This window comes from Rhinatrema bivittatum, chromosome 1, assembly GCF_901001135.1.
Source record: "Rhinatrema bivittatum chromosome 1, aRhiBiv1.1, whole genome shotgun sequence".
In the NCBI taxonomy this organism is placed as follows: Eukaryota; Metazoa; Chordata; class Amphibia; order Gymnophiona; family Rhinatrematidae; genus Rhinatrema; species Rhinatrema bivittatum.
Window position 1 is genome coordinate 696,434,445 of NC_042615.1, and position 27,696 is coordinate 696,462,140.

General features: G+C 44.6%; 1 protein-coding gene across 1 annotated transcript in view; it reads left to right on the plus strand.

Moving 5' to 3' along the window:
* SCAMP1 (secretory carrier membrane protein 1) overlaps positions 1 to 27,696 on the plus strand; it is a 174,587-nt gene that overhangs the window by 105,800 nt on the left and 41,091 nt on the right. Inside the window, 3 exon segments of the mRNA XM_029575432.1 lie at positions 7,145 to 7,243; positions 9,184 to 9,295; positions 20,988 to 21,116. Of these exon segments, the coding sequence (XP_029431292.1) occupies positions 7,145 to 7,243; positions 9,184 to 9,295; positions 20,988 to 21,116 (340 nt within the window).

Here is a 27,696-nt window from a genome sequence, read left to right on the forward strand (position 1 = left end):
GGCCCCGCCCGTGCTGCTGACGTCACGCCCGAGCCCCGATATAACCGGCGCTCAAACTCTCCCTCATTGCCTTGCAACGAGGTTCACAACTCCATAGTTGTTCTTAGTTGCGTTCCTGGTGATCTCCACGTTTCCTGCTTCTGACTCCGGTTTGCTTCCGACTCCGCTTCAGCCTGCTGCCTGCCTCTGACCCCGGTTTGCCTCTGACTCCGCTTCTGCCTGCTGCCTGCCTCTGACCCCGGTTTGCCTCTGACTCTGTTTCTGCCTGCTGCCTGCCTCTGACTCCGGTTTGCCTCTGACTCCACTTCAGCCTGCAGCCAGCCTCCGACCCCGGCCTGCTTCCGCTTCAACCTACAGCCTGCTTCAGCGTCCGGTTTGTTACCGACTCCGCTTCAGCCTACAGCCTGCTTCAGCCTCCGGTTACCACCGACTCCGCTTCAGCCTACAGCCTGCTTCAGCCTCCGGTTTGCTACCGACTCCGCTGCCGCCCGCTGCCCTGCCTTCAGTCGGCCCTGTACAGCCGGTCCCCTGCTTCCCGGGTACCTTGGACTTCCTATCCTTCCTGTTTGCTCTGGTCCCGGTCTAAGCCTATCTCAACCCCTGGACTTTCAGCCTCTGTTTCAAGTCCAGAGGTCCCAGTGCCCTACGGGTTCCTGGTTCCCGGGTGAACACCTCCTGCTTGTAGCTCCACTTCCTGGCCTACCCTGTCACCCTAGGTAGGCCAGCCCAAGGGTCCACTATCTCGCCAGCAGTGTCCAACTGCAACAATTCCACCTGGAAATGGAATTACTTCTCTAACAACTGGGCAATAGAATAGGTTCCTCCCTATCACCATGGCCACTTCTGTTACTTCCTTATCCCTAAGAAATCTGGAGGACCGAGATCTATCTTAGATTTAAGAAGCCTGAACAAGCATATACTTCTGGAGAAATTCAAAATGAATTCAGTCCACACTATCCTCCCATTTTATCCAGAAGGGAGAGTTAATGTGTGCTTTGGATCTAAATGATGCTTATGCTCATATTCCCATCCATCTCTCCCTCCCCTGGTATTATCTGCATTTTGATCAGTACAGAGCACTACTCTTCAGCCTCTGCAGCACTGAGGGTTTTCATCAAGTGCTTGGCTATAGTAGCAGCACATCTGTGGCATCGGGGCATCTGAGTCTTCCCTTAACTGACCAAGGAGCTTGAGATGGTGAGCTCCAAGAAAGGTGTACTAACCTCCCTGCAAAAATAAGTCCAGCTGTTACAATCGCTAAGGTTTCTAGTTAGTTTTGCAAAAAATCAACTCTAATTCTCTACCAGAACATCAAATTCTTTGGAATATGGATAGATTCTCTGCATGAGAGAGCTTTCCTTCCCTCGGATCGGGCAAATACTCTTAGATTCCCTTGTATACATACTGTTGACTAGAGATCAGTCATCAGCCAGAAAAGTACTTGTCGTCGTGGGCCACATGACAATAGCAATTCAAGTAGATTATTAGCCCACTTTCACAATTGGCTTCTGCAGTGGGGTCTCCACTCCCAATGGGATCAGTTCACTCAACCCCTGTCAACCAAAGTGAGAATTTCACAAAAAATGAAACAGGATATGCATTGGTGGCTAAACCTCTACATCCAGCAGAAGGGATCACCACTCCATCTGCTTCCTTGCCAAGTTATGTTTGTGACTGTTGCATCCACAAAAATTTGGGGAGCCCTTTTGAACTCAAGGAATGTGATCATTCATAGATGGTTTCAAGACAGCCTTCTAGAGTGGAGGGCAAACAAATACACACTATCCACTTTTTTCCCCCGTTGAAAAGTAGGGCTGAATTAGCCATGATCTGTGGGTGATGTCATCAGGCGGTACTAAACAGAGCTGTCTTGCCAGGCTAGTAGAACTTTGACTTCTACTGATCATGTGTGGGAATTCCCGCACAGGCGTTGCCTCATTCTATTTTTAGTCCCCACTTCACATGGATTTTTCCTGTTTCACAAGATTTTTTCTCTTCCTAATCTATTTTGATTCCTCACGGATTTCAGTGACCCATGAGAGCATTTTTCAGTGTTTCTTCTTATTTTCATTAAAAAAAAAATAAAAAAGGTGGGGAGGGAAGAAAGTGAAGAAATTTCTGTGAGGAAGAACTGTAAACTTCCTTATGGCTTTCAAGAAAATCATCAGTGGGTTCAGATTCTGCTCATGTGGCCAAATTTTCTGTCTCAGGCGGCTATGAATTCTGTTACCTCTGCCTGGGTCCAGACCATGACCAACCGAACTGCCCGGCATGTGTTTGGATGTCTCTGAGATTCCAATGATCCAGAACAGCTAAAATAGCCAGCTTAAGAGTGAGAAGCAAAAGCAGATATGTCTAGAAGTTGTCACTCTTCTTCATCAAAGTGTACAAAAGTAGATCTTCTGGTGGTGCTTCATCTCAACATGATGACCCGTACTGGGGAGTCTGAGGCACATAGACTCCAACTTGGTATAAATCCAAAAAGATGGTCAAGTGCCTTCCAAGGCAAAACTCAGACTCCTCCATGAACTAGGTGCAAGGAGCCCCAGTGCCATTTAAAAAGACAATTATTTCGGCATCAAGAAAAAGCTGCAGTATAAAAAAGACCAGCCAGAACCTTTGAAGCAGCTGATGCACAAAGAGTCGAAGTCCCAAAATAAACAAACTGCATCGAGAGAGGAAAAACAAGTTGCATTGGACCACGTCTATCATGGTGCATTGGTGCGGTCGAAGCCCCAGGCGTATGAAACTGTTGACTAGGGTTATATATATTGGATTCAAGAGATGAGATGTATAAATGGTTTGAATCTTATTTGACATCTCACCAGTTCTAGGGGTGAATAGATAAACAATGTTCTGCTTGATATAATTGGATGTTGGGATCCCTCAAGGTTCAGTGCTATCAGCGACTCTTTTTAATCTTTATATTAGTTCTTTAGCCACTGTTTTGGATATTTGTGTTTTGTTTTATAAAATATATGCAGATGACATCCATCTTTTTTTTCTCTGTACATGCAAATTTGTCAGCTACCATGGCACAAATTAATGATTATCTGTGGGGAATTAAAAGTTGAATGACATTTTATTTTTGATTTTTGCTAAAACTGAGGCCATCTGGATTTTACAAACTTCTGCATCAATTACAGGTTTAGCATTAGGTATTGATGGAGTCTCTATTCCTTTTGTGAATTTGGTTCAAAACTTAAGTATTTATTTTGATCCTGATTTATCTGGTTTATTGCATATTCTGAGAATAACTGATTAGTTTGTTTTTTTTTTTAAGTTGCATTTATTGTATCACCTGTGTCATATTTTCAGTGGCTGGTTTTAGAAATGTCAGACTTTTTTTTATTGACAATGATAGATTATAGAAATTCTTGGTTTACCTAAATCTCATTTAAAAGCACTCCAACATTTACAAAATGCTGATCTTACCAGTTAGTTTTGGTGAGCATATTACTTCCTCTTTAATTAAATTACATTGGTTACCTGTTCAACAGAGAATTAAATTTAAAATTTTGGTTTTACTTTTTAAAACAATTTCTGGTTTAGGCCCTTATTTATCTGAATTATATTCAAGATATTTAACAATTAGAAATTTAAGATTGCAGTATCATCTCTTGTTAATAATCCCTTATGTAAAAGAACATCATTTAGTTAGGACACACACTGGGGCTTTTCCTATTATGGGACCACTCCTATGTAATTTCTTGCTTAAGGATTTATGTGCAATTTCTGACATTAAGCTGTTTACAATATACCTTAAAGCTTTATTTGTTGAAGTTTTTGTAAAAGTTTTATTTTACATCTGAGAAATAGTAAATAGCTAATTGATAGAAAATTGAGTATTTTACTATATGTATTATAGTTTTGTGTTTTTGTTTTTTTTTTTGAAGCTTTAGTTTGGTTATTATGTTTGTGGAATATTGGATGCTATATGTTCTTATTTAAACCGCATGGTACAATTGATTTGATTTATGCGGTATATAAAAATTAAAAAATATTTATAAAGTTGCAGCACAAAGCACCAAAGACCCAAAACAGATGAACCGAGGCCATTGACACACAGCGCTGAAGCAACCCTTGACACAGTTGAAACACTCAATGCATCGCAGATCAACCTCAAAACAAACATTGATGCAAGTGACTGCTGAAAAACCAATGCACATAGATCTGGAGGCACACCATGTTTCTTCTAATGATGCGCCAAACCTTTTCCCTTTATCACCTCACTCTAAAACATCTAAGATATCATGGGAGGGTAGCCTATATTTTCCAGTGCTGCCTGTTCACCCAGAATAGCCGTTTGCGAAGGAAATATTAAAAGCTGCTCTATCTACTAAACTATATGCAGCATATAGTGCTTCTCTAGCAGAAGCCACATTACAGTTTCCACTTCCCATTACCAGAGTTTTGCCATCTTCCAGCTTCTGACCTAGGGCCTCCGTCTACAATCTCCACTTCCAATGTGCTCCATCCTTCCACTGCCATCCAACTCTCTGCCAACTACAGAACACAAATCCATTCTCATCTCAGGAAGTCAACCCACTATTGACACCAGCATAGCGGTCTCAACAGGCCATGAAGCAAATAATGCACATAGTATGAGGATTTTTCGCCTCTTTTATATTGGAACTGGACCAGCCAACATTCCCACTAGCTTCACCGATCATTTCCTTTTCACCTCAGAAAGAAATGCCAAATGTACCATTGTTATCAACTTCTTCTTTGGGATACAGGAGGTCTGTCTCCAGCATCCAACCTCTGCCTATTTCTTTTCCCTCAAGGGGTGTCAACCCATAGTTAAATAACCATTCCCTAGGGGGAACCCCTGACAGCCCCATGGGTATCCCGTCAGACCCACCTCTGGGACTGCCAGATAACACGTTTTTCTACCTGAGAATTTAACATATTCCAGGTTTGTGGAGAAAATGGGAACAGCATGCAACATAGCAATATGTAAAGACCAAGACCCCAGAGCGGAACTCAAAGGAATATATTTGAAATCAAAGATATTCAAGCCAAACCTTCTGCTTTTCCAATAATGCAGTGCTGTATGTAGTCTTCATGCATCTGATGAAGTGGATTCTGTTCTCAAAAGCTCATGCCTCAATAAATTGGTTAGTCTATAAGGTGCCACCTGTCTCTTGTCATTTTTGTCATTTATACTTTATGGTCTCTTTATTCTGTATTTAGTGAGGGTCTGAATATTCTGCATGTGAGACTGAGGTAGGCGTGTAATTTGTATAGCAATCTATAGCAGCTTGGGTTGTTCTGTTTTCCCACTAGGAGGGGAATAGGTGCTGGTGTAATATTTGCAGAGTTGCCCTTTCATAGATATGGGGGTAGATTTTCAAAGGGTTACGCGCGTAACCCCCAAAAACCTACCCCTGCGCGTGCCGAGCATGTCCCGGGGCTTCGAAAAAGGGGCGGTCTAGGGGCGGGGCTGAGTGTGGCATGGTGTGTTGGCAGACACAAGTTACGCATGCCAGAGGCAGGCGTAACTCATCGAGATAAGGTGGGGGGGGGGGGATTTAGGTAGGCCTGGGGGGTGGGTTAGATAGGGGAAGGGAGGGATAGGTGGGGGGGGGGAGTAAAAAAAAAAAAGTTCCCTCCAAGGCCGCTCTGATTTCAGAGCGGCCTTGGAGGGAATGGGGAAAGCCATCGGGGCTTCCCTTGGGCTCGGCGTGCACAAGTGTGCACCCCCTTGCGCGCACTGACCCTGGATTTTATAACATGCACGCGGCAGCACACGCATGTTATAAAATCAGGTGTACATTTGTGCGCGCCGGATAGCACATACAAATGTACCCCGCGCACTTAAATTTTAAAATCGGCCCCATGGTTTTTACTGTTTGAGTGTTTGCATTTGGTGCAGTTTTAGAATATGAGGTTTACTCATACCTTTTGACAGTCACACAAACCAAATATGCGTTACAATAGGGGGCAGATTTTAAAAGGTACGTGCTACCCAGCGCGCACAAATGTACTCCGGATTTTATAACATGCGGGCGCAGTTGTGCGCATGTTATAAAATCAAGGGGTGCGTGCCAAGCCCTCGGGGAGACTAGCTGGCTTTCCCCGTTCCCTCCGAGGCTGCTCCGAAATCAGAGCGGCCTCGGAGGGAACTTTCCTTTTCCCACCCCCCAGCCCAAAAAACCCCCCAAAAACCCATACCTTTATCTCACAAGTTACGCCTGCCGACTGCCGGCACAAGAGCCCCCGGCCCAGCGACCTTGCAGAGGCCTGTGGCTATGCCCCCAGACTGCCCATTTTTTTCAAGCCCCAGCCATTACACGCGTCCCGGGGCTTTACGTGCGCCGCCAAGGCCTTTTGAAAATAGGCCCGGCGAGCGTAACCCCCCTATGCGCGTAAATCCTCTGAAAATCTGCCCCAGGTCTAATTCGATATGAGTGCCAAGTGTCTTTTTTGCAGGGTCTTCTGGTTGCCAGCATCTTCACAACACAGGTTAACACTCAGTGGTGCCTAGGAACTGTGGTAGAAAGTCGGTTGTAATTAAAACAATTGATGCCTGTTCAGATATTTGTGATGCCCTCAGAGGATTACCATTTTTTGTTCCTGCATTAAATGTTTCCCTGAAGAAGGAGGTTTAGACTTCCAAAATGCATACCACAGTGGATAAGTAGTCATTTGTCAAGATAGGATGCCTGAACAGGACGAAGGGGCCATCTTTCACAATTGGATATTTGAATCGTTGGGCAATAGTGTCTTTCTTCAATAGGATAAACTTTCCTTTGCAAGAGTGTTTGAAATAAGTATTCAGTTTTATGTGCATATTTAAAAGCAAAATAATAAAAAAGAAAAGAACAAAAAAAAGATAGTCAGGTCAGACCTGTGATTAAACAGTTGAGGCAGGCAACGATGGTTACAGATAAGCTTGCGGCAATGCACATTGCCTTTTAATATAATGGTCTTGCCCAAAAATTTAATTTTAATTAGTGTCAATATTTAAGAGAGTTATTTATATTTTTGTTTTTTTCATTTTCAGACTTTTTTTGAGTGTATGCATTTATTGAAGACAGTAGTATCCAATTTGAAATGAGAATTGTTGTAAAATTCCATGATAGAACCCTTTTTTTCATAGATGTATTACTTTAATATTAAACTTATTTTTGCCCCTTAGCCTCCACCAGGAAGTGTGAAAGTACCCAATGCACCAAGCACACAACCAGCCATTATGAAACCAACAGAAGAGCCCCCTGCTTATACACAAAGTGCAAAGGTATTTTTTTTTTAATGCATTCTGATTATGAAGTGCTATCTCTGTATTCAGTTACTGAGTTGAATCATCTTCATGTAAAATATTTTTTCCTCTACTGCCTTTTGCATCTGAAACCATCTCTATTTCTCTTTGGCGAATGACTGATCTCTGTATTTTTAAGATGGTAGCTCATCCTATATAATGGTTTGTTGCATTTCCCACAGTGGTCAAAAACATTTTGGGATAAATTTGCATGAAAGACATTATACAAAATATTTTATTGTATAAAAAGCTTTCTTCTATTTTAGAAATGTTAATCTGAAATGTGAGATTTCTTTGCTGAATTTAACCAGTGTGTAACTTAATTTTTTTTCTCTTTAATCCAGCCATGTTCATGCCACCTTCTCAGATAGCATGACTGGTCACTTTGGTGGAATCTAATCTGGCTGAAGGGGTATTGCCTCTGAGGCGCCACCTGATCACCATTCATTGGCTAGCAAGGGCTGCTACAGTAGCAGCAACTATCTTCTTTCCTTTTCAAGCCTAACCAAAACACCACTGGTTCTACCAGATGGAGGATACAAATCTGGATCCCCTGCACCTCAGTATTATGACTTGAGGCATGTCACTAGCTTTTAATACATAACTTAATTTAGATTGTGATATGTATACTTCAGTATAGATCTTTAAATGGATAGAAAGATACGGTGTTTGACAGAGGTAATTCCAAATAAATGAAGTGTCTTGGGACAAATGTATTAAAGAATTTCTACAATTTTATATTTATAGAGAAAGATCCTTGGTTATTATGGTCTCTTAATTTTCAGAAGTGAAACTTATTATCGTATTTTTCACTCCATAAGACGCACTTTTTTCCCCCCAAAAATGGGGGGGAAAATGTGGGTGTGTCTTGTGGAGTGAAAAATACTCTCCCTCTTGCGCGCCGTCCCCCGCCTCCTCCCAACTCAGCCCAATCAGCATGGTGGCGCAGGTGTGTTGTATTCTGCAGGCAGAACTTGAGCTGCCTGCCGGTCTGCTGTTCCCGGGGTGCATCTTGCTGCGAGGGTCGGTGTGGCACAGGTCAGACGTCAGCTGTTTGAACTGCGTGGGCTACGGAGGCCCCTCCAGTTCAGGCGGCTGGCATTTGACCTACGCCGCGCTGGTCTTCGCAGTGGGATGCACCCCGGGAACAGCAGACCGGCAGGGAGCATTTGAACGGTTCAAACAGGTGATGACTGACCTGCGCCACACCGATCTTGCAGTGAGATGCACCCCTGGACCGGCGGGGAGCTCGGGCTCTGCCGTTGGAGGACCTCACTTGCAGTCCAAAGTAAGAACTTCACTCCTTGTGGTTTGGATGTATTGGAGGGTCATGGGGGGGTGGTATACTGCCTGGGATGGAGGACACATGACACAGACCAGCAAATATAATTACTGCCTGTGCTGATTAAGTGGCTACCTGTTGAAATATTAGGAGCAATTGCTCTCCTAATCAATGTAATATAGCCCTGACTATTTATTATTGAACTTTGGAGCAGTCATGAAAGCTTAAAATAACTGGTGTGAGAGAGCTGTGTGTATGAGGGAGAGAGTCTGAGTGTGTGATTGTCTGTGGGTATGTGCATATTTTAGAGACAGGCAGTGAGTTGAGTGGGGGAGAGAACTAGTGAGTGTGAAAGAGCCTATGTATGTATGTGAGGGACAGAAAACCAGTGAGTGTGAGTACCTGTGTGGATGTTTTCTGCCTTACTATAAAAAACAAAACCAAAAAAATATTCCACGGACGGCCACTAGGGGGGAGCTCCGTACAGAACCCATCATGGGGACAGAATTTTTTTTTTCTTAATTTTCCTCCTCTAAATCCTAGGTGCGTCCTATGGTCAGGTGCATCTTATAGTGCGAAAAATACGGTAGTTGCGTTTTAATCACAAGCTAATTTATTGTAGTATTTTTTTGCATAGGAACATGCATTGGCCCAGGCCGAACTCCTCAAACGCCAAGAAGAGTTGGAAAGAAAAGCAGCAGAACTTGATCGTAGGGAAAGGGAGATGCAGAGCCTTCATCAACCGGGTGGTATGCATTCAGATTTTTGTTGCCTACTATTATGTACACTTAATTGGAATAATAAATTAAGATTGCAAGAAAAATGATCACGATAAACTTGAGGCTATTTAAATTTCTGATTATTTAAATCAGACAGGACCTTGGAGCCTTCAGTTCCTTTGCATGAGTAATTCGTCATTTTGTTCACAATTGTCCAGATATATCATTTTATTGATAAAGAATTGCTTTACTTTAGTAGTGATATTTTTAATAAAACTTATTTGTCAGCCCATGATACTTCTGACTATGATGATTATAAGGAAAATATTAATTTTCTGAAATGTACCATCACCATTTTTAATGCATGCTTTGCTTGGAAAACATTTTACTTTAAAAGCAAGCAGATACACAGGTGGGTCACGTGACTACTTAGTATGTATTGAACACATTCTTTCAGAGCTTTCTACAAAAGATTTAAAGGCATTATGCTCATATGTGGCAGTTCTTGCCCTACCATGACTCCCCTCAGTTCATATTTGCTGAAACCATTGGATGTGGATTTGTTTTTAGCAGCCCCACTGTACTTGAGTCTACATTTTTCTTCAGGTTTTGACCTAAAATAATCTTAATGTTCCCTAGTTAGGTTTTTGGTAGTTCAAAGGTTCTTGGGGGGAGTGTGAGGATTGTCATTCTGTTGAACCAGCCCATTATGGGTTTTTTTTTTGGGGTTTTTTTTGTCCTTTAATGACACCTTGCCAGCAGTTCACCTAGCCAAATATTTTTCATCTTTTTGGCCATCTTTCAAGAGAACTTCTCTGATTAATTTTCCTTACAATGTCAAAGAAGCAGACCAGTGGCTTCAAGTTGTGTCCCAAGTGCAAAACAGAAGATAGCCATCACCAGTCATCACAAGGTTTTTCAATAAATGTGTGAGACAAGACCATGATGCTTCTGGCTGTAGCATCTGTGAAAGAATGTCATTCAGAACAGCTGAGGCTTAAAAGGTTAGGCTTATTGCCTACCTTGTGCAGAACAGAATGTTCAGCTTCTTGAAACTAGTGCCAAAGGCTAAATATGAAGACTATGGAGCCACAGCAACCTTTGGTTCTCTGGCTATGTCAGTGAGGCCCGCAGGTTCTTTGCCTCCTTGGTCAGATGACAGTCCCCAGAGTTAAAAGGGAAATCTGTCCCCCCATGAGTGAAGATCAGGGCTGTGAGCATTTCAGCCTGAAACTGGAGGGAGCTAGTACTGAATAGTAAGCAGAGGCTTACTACTTTTTCTTACTTACATCTTTTTGCATGGCTAAGAATAAGGAGATACATCAAAAATTCACCTTATTTCACACATACTACTAAATCTACATAAATCAATTTCAGTTACTAGATAGCATGTACAGACCCTTATTGCTATGTCTAGTTAGTGATTAGGACTAGATGTTACTGTAATATAATCTTCTGTCTATGCTGGTTTTTTTTTTTTTTGTTTTTTTTGTTTTCATTTGCAATAAAAATTTCTCATGTGATGAGTGTCCAAATACTTCTCTCTCGTAACTAGTTCTCACTGAAAGGTCCTAAAACGTTCCTGACAGAGGCACTGTGTTTCAAAACTTTTCTGTTTCAGGGGTTGATAGCACTTCTTAAATCCAACATCTGCACAATGGATAAGCTGTTGCAGTCACAAGAACCAATCAGATTGAGCATACTGAGAGCCTGATTGTGCAGTAAAACTATGCACTAAAATTCAATGCATGGATTCTTTTTTTTTTTTAACCCACAACATTAAAAAATTAACTCTTGATACAATAAGCAAATGGGTTGCTAATGCACTGGGAGTTTAAAAAGTCTGCCACCCTAAGATAAAATCTGCTCCCAGACTTTTGAATAGGCTGAACGCACATTTTAACTCTGGGGAGGGGGAAGGAATTCATGTGCACAAAATCATGGAGAGGTAACAGCTGAGTCCAGGGGAGACAGTTTTGTATATATGAAGCTTTTCCAGAATGTTTTGCCCACAAACATCCTGGGAAAACCTTTACTCTCTCTGCAGCTATGCTGTTGAGTTGCTTTGCAAGAGATTTGCTGGGGCCACAGCTGCTCCCAATGGGGGAGTTAGGACAGTGGCAGTGGTCTCTGGCTTCCTCCTGCCAAGGCAGCTGTAGGCACTGACCGATAACAAAGAAGAAGGCATTTTAAAAAATATTATAAAGGAGAGAGAGAGGGGTAGTTAAGATTTGTGTGTGAATCATTTTTATGTGCATAAATCTAGCATCAGGAATCCCCAGTAAGTCCCACCCAAGAACACTAGTGCCGGAAACTTTACTCCAGAGCTGACTAGGAGTAAAATTTCCCGAGTAAACCAAACATTCATTAAGCCAATGCACACCTCTGCATTGGGAGCTTAATGCTGTCATTAACATGGAATTTACATGGCAGGACACTAATATGCACATTTTTTGTGGGCAAAACTTAATGCATCAGGAGTAAAAATTTGTGCACAAACTAGTTATGGTAGGTTGAAACATTTAGCACAATCAACTTAGACTTATGCCATTCTATCTTTGTTTAAGCCATCCAGTACCACATTTTGAAGGGTGAATATCCAAAATTGTTCCTGCTTATTGAAAACAGTCTCTTGATCTCACCTCCATGCTATGCGGATGTGGGTCAATAAGTCCATTTTAACTGATTAAAGAATGTTTAAAAATTAGACCATGATCCACTGTAGGAGCCTGTATTTTTGTAGTATTGAGGCAACTTCTATGCACTATAAGCCTGTTGCGTATGTCATTTAATCCATCCAATACATAAACAAGGACAAGCACTGTAAAGCATAAACCACCTGGACCGGATGGTATACACCCCAGAGTTCTGAAGGAACTAAAAAATGAAATTTCAGACCTATTAGTAAAAATTTGTAACCTATAATTAAAATCATCCATTGTACCTAAAGACTGGAAGATAGCAAATGTAACCCCAATATTTAAAAAGGGCTCCAGGGGCGATCCGGGAAACTACAGACCGGTTAACCTGACTTCAGTGCCAGGAAAAATAGTGGAAAGTGTTCTAAACATCAAAATCACAGAACATATAGAAAGACATGGTTTAATGGAACAAAGTCAGCATGGCTTTACCCAAAGCAAGTCTTGCCTCACGAATCTGCTTCACATTTTTGAAGGAGTTAATAAACATGTGGATAAAGGTGAACCGGTAGATGTAGTATACTTGGATTTTCAGAAGGCGTTTGACAAAGTTCTTCATGAGAGGCTTCTAGGAAAAGTAAAAAGTCATGGGATAGGTGGCGATGTCCTTTCGTGGATTGCAAACTGGCTAAAAGACAGGAAACAGGGAGTAGGATTAAATGGACAATTTTCTCAGTGGAAGGGAGTGGACAGTGGAGTGCCTCAGGGATCTGTATTGGGACCCTTACTTTTCAATATATTTATAAATGATCTGGAAAGAAATACGACGAAGGAGATAATCAAATTTGCAGATGACACAAAATTGTTCAGAGTAGTTAAATCACAAGCAGATTGTGATAAATTGCAGGAAGACCTTGTAAGGCTGGAAAATTGGGCATCCAAATGGTGATGAAATTTAATGTGGATAAGTGCAAGGTGATGCATATAGGGAAAAATAACCCATGCTATAATTACACAATGTTGGGTTCCATATTAGGTGCTACAACCCAAGAAAGAGATCTAGGTGTCATAGTGAATGACACATTGAAATCGTCGGTATAGTGTGCTGCAGCAGTCAAAAAAGCAAACAATGTTGGGAATTATTAGAAAGGGAATGGTGAATAAAACGGAAAATGTCATAATGCCTCTGTATCGCTCCATGGTGAGACCGCACCTTGAATACTGTGTACAATTGTGGTCGCCGCATCTCAAAAAAGATATAATTGCGATGGAGAAGGTACAGAGAAGGGCTACCAAAATAAGGGGAATGGAACAACTCTCCTATGAGGAAAGACTAAAGAGGTTAGGACTTTTCAGCTTGGAGAAGAGACGACTGAGGGGGGGATATGATAGAGGTGTTTAAAATCATGAGAGGTCTAGATCGGGTAGATGTGAATCTGTTATTTACTCTTTCGGATAGTAGAAAGACTAGGGGGCACTCCATGAAGTTAGCATGGGGCACATTTAAAACTAATCGGAGAAAGTTCTTTTTTACTCAACGCACAATTAGACTCTGGAATTTGTTGCCGGAGGATGTGGTTAGTGCAGTTAATATAGCTGTGTTTAAAAAAGGATTGGTTAAGTTCTTGGAGGAGAAGTCCATTACCTGCTATTAAGTTCACTTAGAGAATAGCCACTGCCATTAGCAATGGTAACATGGAATAGACTTAGTTTTTGGGTACTTGCCAGGTTCTTATGGCCTGGATTGGCCACTGTTGGAAACAGGATGCTGGGCTTGATGGACCCTTGGTCTGACCCAGTATGGCATTTTCTTATGTTCTTAAAAAGCAAACAGATTGTTAAGAATTATTAGGAAGGGAATGGTTTATAAAACAGAAAATGTCCTAATGCCTCTATATCACTCCATGGTGAGACTGCACCTTGAATACTGTGTACAATTCTGGTCGCCGCATCTCAAAAAAGATATAGTTGCGATGAAGAAGGTACAGAGAAGGGCAACCAAAATGATAAAGGGGATAGAACAGCTCCCCTATGAGGAAAGACTGAAGAGGTTAGGGCTGTTCAGCTTGGAAAAGAGACAGCTGAGGAGGGGATATGATAGCGGTCTTAAAGATCATGAGAGGTCTTGATTATTTACACTTTCGAATAATAGAAGGACTAGGGGGCATTCCATGAAGTTAGCAAGTAGCACATTTAAGACTAATCGGAGAAAATTATTTTTCACTCAACTCACAATAAAGCTCTGGAATTTGTTGCCGGAGGATGTGGTTAGTGCAGTTAGTGTAGCTGGGTTCAAAAAAGGTTTGGATAAGTTCTTGGGAGAAGTCCATTAACTGATATTAATCAAGTTTACTTAGGGAATAGCTACTGCTATTAATTGCATCAATAGCATGGGATCTTCTTAGTGTTTGGGTAATTGCCAGGTTCTTGTGGCCTGGTTTGGCCTCTGTTGGAAACAGGATGCTGGGCTTGATGGACCCTTGGTCTGACCCCGCATGGCAATTTCTTATGTTCTTATCCTAAATTTAAAATTTCTCCTTCCAAAAAGCTTGAAGCAATCTCCATAGGGATATGCACGTCCACCATCTGCTGGAGACAGAGAATCCTGGCAGGCTGGGGTCACTGCAGGGGTATATATACTGTGATGTCAGCTTGTTACGTCTCCATCTGCTGGCAGGGGAGCATAAACCCACTAGTCCCAAGTCCATCTTGTTTTTTCCCTGTGATGAATACCATTCAGTAATTGATTCATCTGGAATGGGATGCCTCAGAGGCAAATTTTAAAAGGGGTTGGACAATGGAAAACCTGTATCCCCTGGATCTGGCTGTGAAAGTGCATTTGCTTTTTCCCAAAGTGGATGCTCTGGTAGGTGCCATTAGTAAGTAGACGACTATCCCCATAGAGGGAGGAGCGACCTTAAAAGATGTACATGATAGAAGGATTGAGGCTAGAAGGATTGAGGCTATTCTTGAGCAAGCCTTTGAGGCAGAGGTGATGAATTTATAGATTGCCTCCTGTTGCACCCTAGTGGCGAGATCTTGCTTGTCTACTTCTCTCTCAGGAGGTTGATGAGTCTGGAGGGAATTCCAGAGCAGTTATAGGGCCTGCTGCTTCCTTTTTAGTAGATGCAGGCTATGATTTGGTCTGGACCTCGGCTAGAGGAGTGGCTTCGATGATAGCGGCCAGGCATCAACTCTGGTTGTGAAATTGGTCAGCTGACACAGCTTCTAAAGCCAGTCTTATCAAGATGCACTTTAAAGGCTCACTCTTGTTGGAGTTGGAGAAATTGGCCAGTAAGTAGGGTGAGTCTCCGGTGCCTCGGTTGCAGGAGGATAAACAGTTACGGCACCCATTTGGTATGAGGGGTCATTTCCAGGGTTCTAGGTGTTTTCATCCCTACAGAGGGACGACCTTTCAATGGACTCAGCCTTTCGGTAGGTCTCAGTCCTTTCATCCCCGACAACCCAAGAGAGGAGTTGGCTCTGGTGGTAGTCCTTCCCAAGCTTCCCAATGAAGGTTTGCCGACCCACCTTCTGGAACAGGAAATAGGGGGACGTCTCTCTCTCTTTTATCGGAGGTGGGTCCTGGAGGTGATACGTGAAGGGTATGCACTGGAATTTTGCAGTATTCTTTGCGACATGTTCATAGTGTCCCCTTGCCACTCTTTGCAGAAGAAGCAGGCAGTGAAGTTCACACTTCAAAGGCTCCTCAGATTGAAAGCTGTGGTTCCGGTGCCCATGCTGCAAGAAAGTATGGAATGATATTCCATTTATTGTGTTGTGCCCAACAAGGAGGGTTCCTTTTGTCCCATTCTGGATCTCAAGAGCACCAACCGTCATTTGAAGGTGATTCATTTTCGAATGGATACTGTACATTCTGATGATGGCAGTGCAGATGGGGGAATTTCTGACCTCCTTGGATCTCTGAGATTTACCTTCATATTCTCATCTGATTGGAACACCAACGCTTTCTACTCTTTGAAGTGTTGGGGCGCCATTATCAGTTTCGGGTGCTGCTTTTTTGGTCTAGCCACCGCTCCCAGAACAATTTCCAAGATTATGGTGGTGGTAGCAGAGGTCTTGCAAAAAGAACGGATCCTGGTGCTCCCATATTTGGACACCTGGCTGATACGAGCCAAGTCTCAGGAAGAGAGCTGCCTGCTGACTCTCACAAGGTAACTTTATTGCAGGAGCTCGCTTGGGTGGTGAACCTGACCAAGAGCAATTTTCAGCCATCCCAGTCATTGGAGTATCTGGGGGTCTGGTTTGACACTGGACAGGGCAGAGTTTTCCTACTGGAAGAGTCGGATCCAGAGATTGATGTCTCAAGTGTGTCAGTTGATGAACACCATATGCCTGACGGTGTGATCCTACCTACAGGTACTCGGCTTGATGGCAGCTATCCTGGAAGTGGTGCCATAGGCAAGGGCGCATATGCATCCTCTTCGGTGCTCTCTGCTATCTGGTTGGAACTTGCAGTCTCAGGGTTATGTGATTCGGCTCCCCTTGCCGTTGCAAATCTGCTCCCACCTCCAGTGGTGTTGCGGGAGGATCGTGTGAGAAAGGGAGTTCCCTTGTTCTCTCCAGCCTGGTTGATTCTCATGACAGATGTGAGTCTCCATGTTTGGGGGCTTGCTGTCTGAAGTTAACGACCCAGGGGCGTTGGAATGCTGAAGAGTCCCGCTGGAATATCAATCACCTGGAAGCCCAGACAGTTCGGCTGGCATGCTTGCAGTTCAGCTACAGGCTGCAGAATAAAGCAGTTCGTGTGATGTCAGGACAACGCAACAACTGTAGCCTTTATCAATCGCCAGGGAGGAACGAAGAGCCAGCAAGTGTCGCAGAAAATAGACCAGCTGATGAATGGGCAGAAGGTCGTCTGCAGATGATCGCAGCCTCTCATATTGCAGGAAAACAACGTTAGAGCAAATTTTCTCAGCAGGGAGAGTCTGGATCCAGGAGAGTGGGTGTTGTCAGCTGAGGCACTTCAGCTGATTGTGGATCGCTGGGGCCTTCTGTTCCTAGACCTGCTGGTGACTTCTCGAAATGCGAATGTTCCTCAATTCTACATTCGCATGAGAGATCCATGGTCCCTGAGAATAGACGCTCTCGAACAGGACTCGCTGGAAGGCAGATTGCTTTATGACTTTCCTCCATGGCCCTTGCTGGGCAGGATAATTCGCAAGATCGAAAGCCAAGGGGGGTTAGTGCACCTGGTGGCGCCAGACTGGCCCAGGTGTTCGTGGTATGCGGATTTGCGACAACTCCTGGTGAAGGCCCCCTTTATCTTCTGCTGCACATGGATCTGCTACAGCAGAAAGAGGTTCTTGACGAGGCTCTGACTCGATTCTGTCTTATCATTTGGCCCTTGAGAGGGCTTGCCTGTTAGTGTGGTTATTCTTCTGCAGTGTTTGCCACTTTACTCCGGGCTCGCAAGTTCTCCACTTCCTTGGCTTATGTGTGGTTTTGGAGAATTTTTGAGGCCTGGAGTGAGAAGCAGGGTGTTCTTCCTCGTTCTGGGGTTTTTTAACAGGATGGATTGAAAAAAGGCTTGACTCTTAATTCCTTGAAAGTGCGGGTTGCGGCTCTTGCTTATTTCAGAGGCCTGGTGAATGGTGTTTTTGTTGTCTCATCCAGATGTGGCCCATTTTTTTGAAGGGAGTGAAGCATCTTAGGTCTCCCTTTAGGTTGCTGGTTCCATTGTGGAGTCTTAAATTTGGTGCTGGACGTTTTGGCAGTCCGTACAATCCAACCATTGCGTAGCCTTTCCTTATGGTTGTTGACTTTGAAGACTGTTTCTGGTGGCAATATGTTCTGTGTCAGATTTCTGAGCTGCAGGCCTTGTCTTGCCGGGAGCCATTCCTTCAAGCATTACAGCTGCGTAGTGTTCCATTCCTTCTTACCCAAGGTGTAGTCTCGGATTTTCATTTGAATCAGTCCATCTCCTTGCCATCCCTGGTTGTTAAGCGTCTTATTGTGCAGTATTTGGAGGTCTCTGAGTCTTTTCAGAAAATGAATTGCCTGCTTGTTCTCTATGGCGGGAGAAAGCAGGGTGCTCCTGCTTCACGGGCTACCATAGATGATTGAATTAAGGAAGTGGTCATGGACGCATATGTGGATGCTGGAAAGCTGTTACTCAGGTTAGGGCTCATTCTATTAGGGCTCAGGCATTGTTATGGGTGGAGACTAGTCTGTTGTCTCCCATCGATACCTGCCGAGCTGCAAAATGGTCCTCTTACACACTTTTTCCAGGTGTTATCATATGGATGGGCAGGCCCGGGAGGATGCAGCCTTTGCACGTACGGTGACTGGACCGCTTTCAGCCTCGCACCTTGTTGGGGAGTAGCTTTGGTACATCCCACTAGTCCTGAGTCAATCTGTCTTCATGCTAGGAAATTGAGGAATTACCTACCTGATAATTTCGCTTTCCTTAGTGTAGACAGATGGACTCCGCCGTCGGCACAGCATGAGTGTGTCAATAGTCCTGTGGGGCTCTGGGTCCCAAGGGATTACTGGTAAGTGTTAATCCATTCCCTAGCTTGGGGTACCTAGAATCTTACGTGAGTTCAGTGTTTATGGTTGGCTGAGTACAGTTCTGGTTACTTGATTAAAAATCATGATTAAAAACAAGTTTTTTGCTAGTCTGTCCACAGTTGCTTTTGAAGAGAATATTGGCAGGCTGGGGTCACTGCAGGGCTATATATATTGTGACGTCAGCTTGATCCGTCTCTATGTGCTGGCAGGGGAGCATAAACCCACTGGTCCTGAGTCCATCTGTCTACACTAAGGAAAACAAAATTATCAGGCAAGTAATTTCTCCATTGTTGTAGTTTCAAGATATCCATGGATATCAGCTTGGGTTTTAAAGTCACTGAGTTCTGAGCACAAATGCCTTAACTCTAAAGAATTGACTCACAGGCAACCCTAATTTCAGGGATCTAGAATGAAATCTCTTAATCTAAGTAAATTATTATGTTCTGTTGGTTTCTGATATAAAGATGTACTTATACCTGACATACCTTTAGATGTCATATGTCCAGAAACTGTATCCTGTCACATTGGAATTTCAATATGAAAATATAGAGTTGAATCTAATGTTTTTAGATACTCAAACATATGTTTAGATAATACAGTATCAGTATACCTTGATCCTGGAAACCAACTGAGGGCATTAATTTAAAATGGTACAGGTTTCCATAGCTGGATCATCATCTTGACTTTTAAGTATTCTTTTAATTATTTAAATGGACTATTATTAAACACATCTGTGCATCATGAAGGAGGTGGAGATAGGGAGGCTTTTCTCAATAAGTAGGAGCAATTTTGTCTGTTCGCTCTTTGAACTATGGTACCAGATGGATTAAATGGAGAGAGAATGGCAGAGTCAAAGTTGATTGTATTATATTACATCTCAAGAGAAACACAGTTTGGTCATCTGACGGAGATGAGTGAGGATTGTGAAAAGCATTTAGTCTGTATGACCAGTGCTTTTGAAATGCCATCAAGAACGTCTGCCATAGCTGTGGATACTCTGAGGCTCTTGTAGTTGCAGTCACCAGGCTTCCAAGAAGATGTGTAGGAATGACTTGCTGATGTTTGTTTATTATTTTTTATATACCGACATTCAATCTGAGATATCACATCGGTTTACATTCAGGTACTGTAGGTACCTCCTCTTATCTCTGAGGATCTTATCTCCTCAGAGATAAGATCCAGGAAGCAGTGGAACTCATGAAAGGCTACCATTTTAAGTTTTGGACCCTGTGCACTGCAATCTATGAACCATCTTCCAGATCTCTATCCTTGGTCCACCTAGGCAGCAATATTTTCCTTCAAAGAAACCCTTGCCAGGTCATGCTTATCCTAGACAATATAGCTTAATATGTTTTATTTGGGACCAGAGAAGTTCTAAGCCCCATATACCAACTAGTTAAAACTGAGGATGGGTCCAGAAGTGTCCAAACTTCAGTCTGTCTTATGGAGGGCTTCTGTGTCGGAGGAAGATAAAGGGGTTTTGGGGGTTTTTTTTTTGTAACTGTTGCCTCACATTTGGATCCTCTGGCTCATAAGGGACTATTGGAAATCTTTTCAAATCACTTGCCCCATAGAGCACTAAAACTCATGCAGCACCAGGACCTGCTCAGATTGGAAATATCTTCCCTCTTGCAGATCAGAACAATTACTGTCCCACCATAGGGGGAGAGAGGGAGGGATTTTCCCCATGTATTTCCTGGTTCTCTAAAAGACCAGAAGATTTTCATCCCATCCTAGAATTAAGTGTCTTTAACACATTTCTGAAAAGAGAAATTTTCAAGATGGCTATTTTGCGCTCTGTAATTCTTCTAAACAAAGGAGACTATTTGTGTTCTTTTAATCTACATGAGACATACACATTCAATTGCCACTGCTTTTCACTTAGTGGCAGGTGCCAAATTTTAGGTACTTGGACAGCCTGGTGCCTTGATTTTTCCCAGCTTTGTATTTTTTATTTTTATATGGTTTTGGTAGCCCTGTGCAGCATGCCAATAAAAGGGCAAGATGGTACAACGAGTGTATATAAATAGCTTTCCACAGAGCTTACAGAATAGTGATGACAATGGCCATTTATGTTTTTGCCATAATACATTACTGTGTCTCTGCAGTCAGAGCATGCTAGGTTGAGACAGCAACCTCTATGGTCCGTTATGCTGCAGCTTGGGTAAGGATGGTGAGGTACAGGAAACAAGTATCATTTACCTAAGTCGAAGTTGGAGAGTGAAGAAAGTAGACATTGATACAAAATGTGTCAGTAAATAGGAGGCAGAAGCTCCCCAGGTAAGTAACATTGAATATGGGTGGAAGAAGCGTGAAGTAGGAGTATTAGAAAAAGAAAAGTCTGGTTAAAGATCAAATCACTTTACAAGAAAATGGCATATAATCAGTTAAAATTTCTCATATTCAATTAAGTCAGCAAAATAGCTGTGTGAGCTTGCAAACTGCTTAGCGCTAAACTGTGAAGTAATTCGTTTTCAGTGTTAAGTAACATGCAGATAAGACAAAATGGTAACTGAATGAAAATAAAGGCTTTGTTTCCTGATTTCCAGGCAGGAAAAATAATTGGCCGCCTCTTCCTGAAAATTTTCCAGTAGGGCCTTGTTTCTACCAAGATTTCTCCGTAGACATCCCTGTAGAATTCCAGAAGACTGTAAAGATTATGTACTACTTGTGGATGTGTGAGTATAGAATTTGACCAGCTGAAATTCAGCATATGTTTGTATATACTGCTTTTTTGGGTGGGGGAGAGGGACTTTGGTCTTCTTCTGATAAGTCTATCCTTACTCTTTGTTATCTGTTTCTCTTCTGAATGGCACTTTGAATATTTTCTATTCTTAGTGTTTTTATATTTCCCTTCCACAAATGATCATCAGCATGATCATTATCAGTTTGTTTATTACATGCTTTTCCAGCAAATGAGATCAGTGTGTTTTATGGAATAACCAATCTGTCCAACAGCAAAAAGACTCAGCTAGTGAGCAATGCAAGAGATACAAAAGAACAGAGTTATAAGGGTACAATAAACAAGTCAACACTAATGCCTACATAGTAGAAACAATCCAGATTTCTGAATAATTTAATCAAACAGAACAGCATATATAACAACTACATGGAAGGAAACTCCAGATTTCAGAATAACCAGACAGAGCAGTAGTTGGCAGTAGCATCATGCACACAGGGAGAGGGTTGGGTATATTAAGGTTGACACAACTTCCTAAGAGCTGAAGGCCTTGGTGAGTAGCCAGGTTTTCAGGTTTTGTTTTTTTTCTGAGGGTCAGGATGTCTAAAGCACATCTATCTGATGTCCAATGGTAGTGAATTCAGACAGCTGGGGCTGAGCTAATGAAGGTTTGTCATCTTGTGCTGATGAGTTGATTTCCTTGGGGGTAGGCACTGTAAAGTATATATTAGGTAAGGCTCGAAATGGGTGAGCTGGTATGTACAAGGAAATTTGGTTGGGCAGATAGTGTGGGGCCTGCCCTTTTGAGGGTTTTATAGGTTAGTATCTAGATTTTGAAAATGGAATGCAGGGCAGTCAGCAGCCAGTGAAGTGATTTAAGGAGCAAACTTACTGGCACTGAATGGGGTGCCATGGCATTCTGGGTGAGCTGAAAACTGTGGACAAGCTTTTTGGGAAGGCCAACATAGAGGGAGTCTAGATGGGAGATGTAGGCTTGAATGATAGTGGCATAGGCTGGTGCCTCAAAGAGCAGACTGAGATGACAGTGCTGTCAAAGAAGGAAAAAGGCAGCTTTCATAGCGTGTAGCCAGATGGACTCAGGACCATCTGATATCAGATAGTGTACTCCTGATAGCAGATGGGAGACGGAGTCAGATTTCAAAGCTGACGTCAACCTACATATACCCGTGCAGGAAGCTTAGCTCTTCAGTATTTCTCCGTCTCCTAAGCAGATAGGGACACTACACACACTAGAATAGTGTTAGAAATTTTAAAACAAGAAAGAAAACTTACCTCTACAAGATGAGCCCTGCTTTCCTGCGGTGATACCTAAAAGTCCCTCCCCCAGTCGAAAATTCCTGGGGTGATTACCGAGATCCCTCAGAGGCAAGCCTTGGTCCGGTAGCCGGCTCCTGGCATGGACTTAGCACCCAGGGTGGCTGAGAGGCAGCGTGTGCAGAATCGAGCACGGCGATGAAGGTAATTCCCTCTCCCCCTGCAGCCGGAGACCGCCCGGCATGAGACCGGGAAACGCCGAGACCAGGTAAGGTAGAAACCTCTCTTAGTCTCCAGTCTCCGAGGCTCGATTTGCCGCACAGATCGTCCCTTCCGGCGTCTGTTACATCAGGTTGAGCAGCCCCATCTGGGCTAGACCCCGATCCGGTGCGAGGGTCCACACATATGGAGACCCTCTGTGGGGGTCGCCATCTTGTCCGCATGCTCGTCGGCGCCATTTCCCCCCCGACCGCTGTATTGCCCGCTCAACTGCCGTGCGCACAGTGACGCACATAACGGTGCTGGGCGCATAGTGGCCCGCATAAACTACCCAAGCTCACAAATATTGCCGTGCGCACAGCGGCACGCACATCTCAGCCAGGCACACAAGTAGTGGCCTGCGTGCACATCTTTAGGCGTTCCGCATGCACATCTTCGGCGCACCGGGAGCGCTCAACCAAGCCTCCCGGCCACATTCCTACGCGCACAGACGAGTTTTGAAGCTCACCACAAGCACAAACCATGGCACCACCTGCCAAGAAGGCCAAGGGATAAGCCCTCTGCCCAGCCTACCACCTGAGAACTGCACAACAAGAAGTGGCCTCCTCCCTATGCCAGCAGTGCGAAGAGGCTCAGGGGGAACCATAGCAAGGTCCCTCACAGCCAGTAGAGGGATCCGCATCCACTAATAATAGTACCCCGGATTTCTGTATCTCCAACTCGGCTCCTACACAGGATGACACCTCCGGGGCCTCCACTATAATGCCCCCTGGAATCAACATGGACCCAGGGACTTTTTCCTGGGTGGAATTCTTCAAAGGGCTACAAACCTTTGTCCAAGCGCACTCAGTACTTACTGCGACCCAGTCCCAGTCGCCACCAGAAATGCAAGACATTCCAAGCACCTCTCTGGCCCATCGAGATGTGCCCTTCCTAAGCAAGAGCCTTCCTACTGGGGGATACAGACACCTCTGAGGACGAGGCTGAATCCCTGGAGGAAGGAGAAATCCCCCCAGGGATGGAACCATACCAAACCATGCTGCGATTCTTCTCCAAAGAAGAGTTACCAGCTCTCGTGTCCCAGACCCTGAAGACGCTGGACATTCCGGGCACAGACACCACAGCGGAACCAAAGATAAACCCCATCTTGGTCTCCCTCCGTCAGGCCTCATGCTATTTTCCAATATTGCAAGTGGTACAGCAACTGATTGACTTGGAATGGAATGAGGCCAGCTTCAAAGGAGGACGGGCCCTAGAAGCCCTATATCCCTTGGAACCCGCAGCTAAAGAACTCCTGTGGTTCCCAAAGGTAGACGCCATGGTCTGCGCAACCTCCAAGCGCACAACCATTTCCCGTCAAGGGAAGAGCGGCATTAAAGGATGCCCAGGACAGATGAATGGAATCCATCCTTAAAACAGTCCTTTGATGTAGCAGCAATGACTCTTCAGATCGCTTCCTGCTGTGATGTGGTGGCACGTTCTTGCTTGCTCCTCTCCAGAGATGCAACCACGCCTGTTGAGACAATGGAACCTGAGGTATCATTCCTCACGGATGCGACCTCAGACCTAGTGCGCACCTCTGCCAGGAACGTCGCCTTGGCAGTGGCAGCCAGAAGACATCTATGGCTCAGAAACTGGTCAGCTGACGCGACATCCAAAGCGAACCTCACGAGGATGCCCTTTAAAGGATCTCTCTTGTTCGGAAGAGAATTGGAGAAGCTAGGCAACAAATGGGGCGAATCTCCAGTACCTTGCCTTTTGGAGGACAGGAACAAAAGAAACCAGTGCTCCTCTTCCCGAAGACCCAAGGGCAGAGGTGTTCAGCGCTTTAGACTGTACAAGAACACACCACCAAGCGCCTCACAGGCAGGGCTCAGTCCTTTCGGAACAGACACAACAAGAGGGGAGCAGGCTCAGGGTCAGGCCCCGGCTGCACTCCACAATGAGAATCAACAGACCCATCCACCGGAAGAAGTCAGAGGGGGCAGACTTACCCTCTTCTACCAAAGACGGGTCGAGATAATGTCGGACAAGTGGGTCCTAACCATCAATCGAAAGGGATACTATCTGGACTGCCACAGTATCCCTCCAGACAAATTTGTGATATCACCGTGCCATGCCCTCTCCAAAAGGACGGCAGTGGAAACCACACTGATGAAACTACTCAGCCTAAAGGCAATAACTCCGGTGCCCACGCACCAACAAAATACTGGTTACTATTCCATCTATTTTATCGTTCCCAAGAAGGAAGTAACGTTCTGGCCCATCCTGGACCTCAAGTCCGTCATTCATTACCTGAGGGTACCACACTTCCGCATGGAAACCCTGTGCTCAGTTATAAGGGCAGTACAGCCGGGAGAATTCCTGACCTCACTGGATCTATCTGAAGCAGTACAGCCGGGAGAATTCTATAAGGGCAGTACAGCCGGGAGAATTCCTGACCTCACTGGATCTATCTGAAAAAAAAACTTAAGACTTGGCTGTTCCGACTAGCCTTCTTGGATCCTTCAGACACACAATAATCTACCATCCTACTCACGAGCCATGGAACCATGCCTCTTTGAGATGCCTCTTTATCCAATACCTCCGCAATTAAACTATCTTGCTCGAACTGAGCTCATTATGACTTTTGATTTTTAAGTTACGGCTCTGCTCGGGCCTTTTTTACTCTATTTACTTCCAAGCTGTAAAGCCTCCAAGTTTATAGTCCTTGTTCAATGTAACTTTCTTGCTCTCTTTCTGATTATAACTTATTGTTCCGTTTTTTGTTACAAGTTTCTATCCCTCGTTCGATGTAAACCGATCTGATATGGTATTCAACCATGAAGCTCGGTATAGAAAAATGTGAAATAAATAAATAAGCCTATCTCCAAATACCGGGCCATCAAGATCATCAGCGCTTCCTACGCTTTGCGATACTGGACCATCATTACCAGTTCCGGGTGCTACCCTTCGGACTAGCCACCGCCCCTTCAGACCTTCACCAAAATCATGGTGGTAGTGGCGGCAACACTGAGGAAAGAAGGAATCCTCGTACATCCTTACCTGGACTATTGGCTAATCAGGGCAAAATCTCCAGAGGAAAGTCACCAGGCGACCATCAGAGTCAAGAATCTGCTGCAGAATCTCGGGTGGGTCGTCAACACAGCCAAGAGCTGCCTGCACCCCTCCCAATTGCTATAGTACCTGGGAGTCCGGTTCGACACCAAGCAAGACAAGGTTGTCTTTCCCCCTCCAAGGAGAAGGAAACTGATGGGTCAGCTGCGAAAACTGTTGAACTATGCTCGCCCCAAGGTATGGGACTACATCCAAGTTTTCTGTCTCATGACATCAACTCTGGAAGTCGTTCCATGGGCAAGGGCCCATATGCGCCCACTACAACATTCCCTATTGTCACGATGGAAACAGACGTCCCAGAACTACCCCATTCACCTCCAGCTACCAGCAGAGGTTTGGACCCAGCTCCAGTGGTGGCTACAGGAAAGACCATCTGAGCAAGGGAGTAAAACTATCACCACCGGACTGGATCTTGCTCCCCACCTGCGAGGGTGGGGAGCACACTGTCAAGAACTGACAGCCCAGGGACAATGGGACAAGGAAGAGGCAGGATGGAACATAAACAGACTGGAAGCCCGAGCAGTCAGATTAGCCTGCCTACGATTCGTCCACAGACTCTGGGGCGAGTCTGTCAGTCATGTCGGACAACACCACAGCAGTTGCCTACATCCATCGCCAGGGAGGAACCAGAAGCCAACAGATGTCCCTGGAGATAGACGCCCTCATGGCGTGGGCGGAAACAAACCTGCAAGGGATCTCAGCTGCCCACATCGCGGGAAAAGACAATGTCTCTGCAGACTACCTCAGCAGAGAGAGTCTAGACCCAGGGGAATGGACGCTGTCGTCCATAGCCTTCCAGTTGATAGTGAACCACTGGGGAACCCCAGCCATGGATCTCCTGGCAACCCGGTCCAACGCCCAAGTTCCCAAGTTCTTCAGCCGCAGACAAGAGCCGCAATCCCGGGGAATAGATGCCCTCGTCCAGACCTGGCCACAGGAAGACCTGCTTGTACGCCTTTCCCCCATGGCCACTACTGGGCAGGATCATCTGCAAGATAGAACACCAGAGGGGACTACTTCATGGCCCCGGACTGGCCAAGAAGTCCATGGTACGCAGACATGCAAAGACTTCTTGCGGGGAATCCTCTGTGCCTACCTCCACACAGGGACCTTCTCCAGCAAGGACCGATCCTCCATGAAGACCCAACTCTATTCTCTGTTACGGTCTGGCCCTTGAGAGGACTCGCCTGAAGAAAAGCGGATACTCTAAGGCAGTGATTGACACCTTGCTTCGAGCACGCAAGTTCTCCACATCAGTAGCTTACATACGAATATGGAGAGTATTCGAAGCCTGGTGTTAGGACCGCGAGATCCTCCTGCGGACAGTCAAAATCCCCATGATCCTGGAATTTCTGCAGGACGGCTTGAAGAAGGGTTTATCTCTCAACTCCCTCAAGGTTCAGGTGGCCACGCTGGCCTGCTTTAGAGCCAGAGTGGACGGCATCAGCCTATCAACCCATCCAGATGTTTCCCGTTTCCTGAGAGGTCAAACAAATCCGGCCACCCCTAAAGTGGCTGGTACCCCTATGGAATCTCAATCTAGTACTAGACTTCCTCGCAGGAACTTCCTTCAGACCAACACGTGGTCTGTCATTAAGACTCCTGACCTTGAAGACTGCATTCCTAGTGGCAATATGTTCAGTCCGTCCATCTTCGAGCTTCAAGCGCTATCCTGTCGGGAACCATTCCTCAGGTTCACATCGAGAGCCATACAGCTACGCACTGTCCCCTCCTTCCTACCGAAAGTGGTTTCTCAATTTCATCTAAACCAAACCATCTCGCTACCATCTCTAGATGAACATAAGAACGCGGAAGACTCACGCCTTATTCGCCATCTTAACGTCTGCAGACTCCTTGTCCGATATCTGGAAAGAACGGAATCTGTGTGAAAGATGGACCACCTATTCGTCATTCACAGCGGAAAGAAACAGGGGGAAGCGGCCTCGCGGGCAACCATAGCCCGCTGG